General features: G+C 49.1%; 1 protein-coding gene across 1 annotated transcript in view; it reads left to right on the top strand.

Annotated features, from left to right (window-relative positions):
• PLAC8L1 (PLAC8-like 1) overlaps positions 1-4,041 on the top strand; it is a 16,447-nt gene extending 12,406 nt beyond the window's left edge. Inside the window, exons 3-4 of the mRNA XM_006777004.2 lie at positions 1,502-1,638; positions 3,784-4,041. Of these exons, the coding sequence (XP_006777067.1) occupies positions 1,502-1,638; positions 3,784-3,924 (278 nt within the window). The 3' untranslated portion in view covers positions 3,925-4,041. The remainder of the gene's footprint in view (positions 1-1,501; positions 1,639-3,783) is intronic.
• The last annotated feature ends 1,124 nt before the right edge of the window (positions 4,042-5,165 follow it).

Here is a 5,165-nt window from a genome sequence, read left to right as displayed (position 1 = left end):
CCGGGCTGAGGGGGACCACCACCCTCCAGTGCACAAATTTTTGTGCACCGGGCCTCTAGTCTATAATAATAAAAGCATAATATGCTAATTATACCAGACGTCCTTCTGGACAAAGCTGCAGTGTGGGGGTGGCAGCAAAGGTGGCATAGGCCAGGGCCAAAGCCCCTGCATGAATTTTGTGCATCAGGCCTCTAGTTCAATAATAAAAATAATAATCTACAGATTCACATAACAATACAGATGAATCTCAAGAAACAAGATATTAAACAAAAAAAGACAATTATAAGAGTATAGCCCATTCCATTTATATGAAGTCCAAGAAGAAAGGAAACTTATTTATGAGAAGAGAAATCAGAATTGTGGTTGCCTCTGGAGTTGGGGGTGGGGGCGGCAGGGAGATGTGATTGTCTGGGAAGAGGCACAAAGGACCTCCAGGGTGAGGGCACATTCTACACATTCGGTTATTTGGTTGAATATGATTGTTAAACTCATCTAACTGAACGTTTATGATCTGTGCACTTTCTTGTATATAAATGATGGCTTGATAACGTATTTGTTGAAAACATTTTAAAGGTTATGTTTAGCTTTATTTCTGTTTCATAGTCCTAATTACTTGTATTCATCAAGGTTGTCATCTTTCCCGATGTGAGATGACATAGCATCTTAACTGTACATCAGGGATTCTTAACCAGAGGCCTGTTGATAGTTTTCAATGGATCCTGAACCCCATGGAATTGAATGCACAATTTTGCATGTTGGTGTGCACATATTTTTCTTTTCCCTCGAGGAGTGAGTTCATATTCTCAAAAGGGTCTGTGACCCAAACCTATTCAAGACAGCACCTCTGTGTTAGTTGGTTCATGCAGAATGTGTAGGAAACAGTATCAGTCCTTAAAGATGGATGAATAAATGACAAACTGTTTCCAACTGGCATTCAAAGAACCACGCTCCTATTAGTTTACTGATTAAAACTGGCAGATGTCAGTGGCCCCACTAAACTAGCAAAAATGAGAGTAACCTCCTGCTCTGAGAAATAGAATGAAGTCCTGCTACGGAGCAGGCAGGATCAGTGGGCCAGTGACGAACTTTCACCCCCATCTACAGACAACGATGCCTGCTATTCAAAAGCATCGTAACTGTGTCTATTTTAAATATTGAAATCAGGTAGGTAAACATAATAGAGGTGACAGTTGTGATTCAACTGGAAAACATTATTTAATGCTTTCTCTTGACAGGAAAAAACAATTACCATAGTGACCGCCAGGAGAGCTCTATCAGGTTCAGCACTGTCAGTGTTTAACAAAAAGAGACAGTTTTGACAGGCCTCAGTTATGGCGATTTTCATACACCGAATTTTGAGAATTGGTCACTCCTCCTCCTGATTGCAGGGAGACGGTGCAGCATTAAATTGATGGCACAGGGCAGTAAATGCTCTTTGGGGTGGAAACTCTCTCTGATCACATCTGAGCACCTGGCCTTTCTTTTGTGTGGTTATTGACAGGTTTCTGTGGTCTGTTTTGTCCCATGTGTCTTGAGTGTGACATCGCCAGGCATTATGGAGAGTGTTTTTGTTGGCCGTTGTTACCTGGCTCCACCTTTGCCCTGAGAGTTGGCACCAGAGAGAGACATAAAATATGGGTAAGTGTGTTTGCATGCATGTGCGAACCTGGGTCTGTGTGGGAACCTGGATGCCTTTCCAACCTGTGCAGGGTATTTCCAAAGGGGACTTACTATCATGCAGATTACGGGTCGGTGGGCCAGTCCTGTTGCCCTCATTGCATCAGGAGAAGACTGCGGGTAGCATTGCATCAAATTTGGAAGAGAGATTCAGGCTGGTCTGACTTAAAATGTAGTCTATGTGGCATATGCAGAATTCACTTCCAGTTCAGCTGGGACTGAGTTACTGTGAGGGAGTGAGGACAGACAGCATACAGATTAAGGTGTGGATAGTTAAAAAAGAGCGTCTCTTTATATATTCATATGAAATAGTCTCTAAGACACATTTTTAAGTGAAAAAGAGAGCACAGCATAGTAGTTTGCAACTATTTACATAAAATACTATATATATATATATATACCGTGTAGACAGAATTTATTTGGGAGTGTAGGTAACAAATTCCAACACTGCTTGCCCTAGACAGGTAATTGAGTGTCTGGGGACACCTGTAGAAGGGGATTTACTTTTTACTTCCTACCCCTGCTTACTGTGGGAATTTTGGGCAATGTGGACTTATTACCCACCTCAAAGAAATAAATTAATTAATTACAAATGTTAAGTTCTAAGAGGAAGAAAAAAGATGCTGGCAGAGAAAGCAGTGGTTTCAAGTATGAAGCTGGTATCAAAGCCCAAAGAGCAGGTGTTTGAATTGCAAGGACTGATTAGCACTGAGCAGGTTGGAGTTTGGTAGCCAGCGGAGCTGTGTCCCTGTGTGCTGACTTGGGGGTTTCGGTGGACCGTGGAAGCTGTGCATGGGATGGGCCACCAGGTAAGATTGTAGAGGCCCCTGGATGAGACTGAGCCTGTGCAGTTACACCAGGTAGTGCTATAGAGGCCCTGGGTGATGACTGAGCCTGTGGGATTGCACCAGGTAGTGCTATAGAGGCCCTGGGTGATGACTGAGCCTGTGAGATTGCACCAGGTAGTGCTGTAGAGGCCCTGGGTGATGACCGAGCCTGTGAGATTGCACCAGGTAGTGCTGTAAGGCCCTGGGTGATGACCGAGCCTGTGAGATTGCACCAGGTAGTGCTGTAAGGCCCCTGGGTGATGACCGAGCCTGTGAGATTGCACCAGGTAGTGCTGTAAGGCCCCTGGGTGATGACCGAGCCTGTGAGATTGCACCAGGTAGTGCTGTAAGGCCCCTGGGTGATGACCGAGCCTGTGAGATTGCACCAGGTAGTGCTGTAAGGCCCCTGGGTGATGACCGAGCCTGTGAGATTGCACCAGGTAGTGCTGTAAGGCCCCTGGGTGATGACCGAGCCTGTGAGATTGCACCAGGTAGTGCTGTAAGGCCCCTGGGTGATGACCGAGCCTGTGAGATTGCACCAGGTAGTGCTGTAAGGCCCCTGGGTGATGACCGAGCCTGTGAGATTGCACCAGGTAGTGCTGTAAGGCCCCTGGGTGATGACCGAGCCTGTGAGATTGCACCAGGTAGTGCTGTAAGGCCCCTGGGTGATGACCGAGCCTGTGAGATTGCACCAGGTAGTGCTGTAAGGCCCCTGGGTGATGACCGAGCCTGTGAGATTGCACCAGGTAGTGCTGTAAGGCCCCTGGGTGATGACCGAGCCTGTGAGATTGCACCAGGTAGTGCTGTAAGGCCCCTGGGTGATGACCGAGCCTGTGAGATTGCACCAGGTAGTGCTGTAAGGCCCCTGGGTGATGACCGAGCCTGTGAGATTGCACCAGGTAGTGCTGTAAGGCCCCTGGGTGATGACCGAGCCTGTGAGATTGCACCAGGTAGTGCTGTAAGGCCCCTGGGTGATGACCGAGCCTGTGAGATTGCACCAGGTAGTGCTGTAAGGCCCCTGGGTGATGACCGAGCCTGTGAGATTGCACCAGGTAGTGCTGTAAGGCCCCTGGGTGATGACCGAGCCTGTGAGATTGCACCAGGTAGTGCTGTAAGGCCCTGGGTGATGACCAAGCCTGTGAGATTGCACCAGGTAGTGCTGTAAGGCCCCTGGGTGATGACTGAGCCTGTGGGATTGCACCAGGTAGTGCTGTAAGGCCCCTGGGTGATGACTGAGCCTGTGCAATGGCACCAGGACAGACACTGTGTCTCCCCGCAGGGCACGCTGTGTGAGGACTGGCTGGCTGTGCACTGCTGTTGGCCATTGTCCATCTGTCAGCTGGCCCGGGAGCTCAAGATGAGGACCTCCCATCTCTACGAAATCTCAGCAGCCCCTTCAACGAAGGACACGTTTGTTTGACAAAGAAAGCAAGAAACTCCTCCTCACTCCCCCTTGCCCTCCTCTCAAAACCCTCTTAGAGAGATCCTTCTTCTTGTTAAGTTTTCATGGAAATAGATGAAAATAAACGACCCCCTCCCCCCATTGTCTTCACTGCTGCTCTTTCTTTCCACACCCCCAGGGTCAAGACCGTTCGTCTGGCCTTGCTGCCTGGAGTTTGGGAAGGCTGCGCTTTCCGCCATCTTCCTACTGCCCCCCTTTCCCGAGGGTGTCCGGGAAGCAGGGGGAATTGCTATACGGCTTTCTTATGCCAAGCCCCCTTTCCCAAAGCACCAGTGCTGGGGCAGGAGGTGGTTAATTTTCATTCGCACCTGGACTGGGCACACAGTGTCACAGAAATACAGAAGCATCACCCCGACTCCTTCAGGCCGACTGCATCGCGGGGAAGCCTCAGGTTGCTGCCCATCCTGAACACCTCCCCAGAACCGGAACCGGCAGATCTTCAGCCCCAGGTCCACCGCCCGGTTAGGCAACTGTTCTGGGTTGAGTTGAATTGTGTCTCTTCCCCTCCCTTCCCCAAAGACATGTTGAAGTCAACTCCTGGTATCTGTGAATGGGACCTTATTGGGAAATAGGTAGGGTCTTGTAGTTATAGTTAAGATGAGGTCATTGGGGTGGTCCCTAAACCAATATGATGCTGTCCTTACAAGAGGAGGAGAGAGACTTAGAGGGAATGCAGCCATGACCACGGCAAGAGACTAGAGTGATGCGGTCACAGCCAAGCTCCGCCTGGGGCTACCAGAAGTGGAAGAGGCGAGGCTTGGAGGGAGCTCCCCCTGCCAACCTCTCGACTTTGGACTTCTAGCCCCAGGCCGGGGAGAGAGTCTCTCCATTGTGGTACTTGTTGCAGCAGCCCAGGAAGCTAATGCACCCGCCTTCCGCAGTGAAAATAATGCTCTTGCTTTTGTTAGGCGGCTGTACAGAACCGCGCTGGGGAGCCTGGCTTCCTACACTAAGTGTGTCACGGGAGGCAAATTTGCTCATCTCCTTGTGCATCAGTTTCCTCATCTGTAAAATGATGGTTCTAACCTCAGAGGCTGTGAGGGTCCTAAAAGTTAAGACTCAGCACGGAGACTGGGAAGCAGCAAGGACTCAGGGTGCACGCTGTTCGGCTGCTACCTTGTATTCCTGGCATATTCGACTGCTTTTCCATCTCCCAATGGCGATACAAAGTTTTAATTAAATTTTAAATTAAAATGGAG

The sequence above is a fragment of the Myotis davidii genome, unplaced genomic scaffold (genome assembly GCF_000327345.1).
Source record: "Myotis davidii unplaced genomic scaffold, ASM32734v1 scaffold89, whole genome shotgun sequence".
Classification (NCBI taxonomy): Eukaryota; Metazoa; Chordata; class Mammalia; order Chiroptera; family Vespertilionidae; genus Myotis; species Myotis davidii.
Note: the sequence above shows the minus strand (reverse complement) of the source record. Positions and strands in the feature narration are given on the sequence as shown.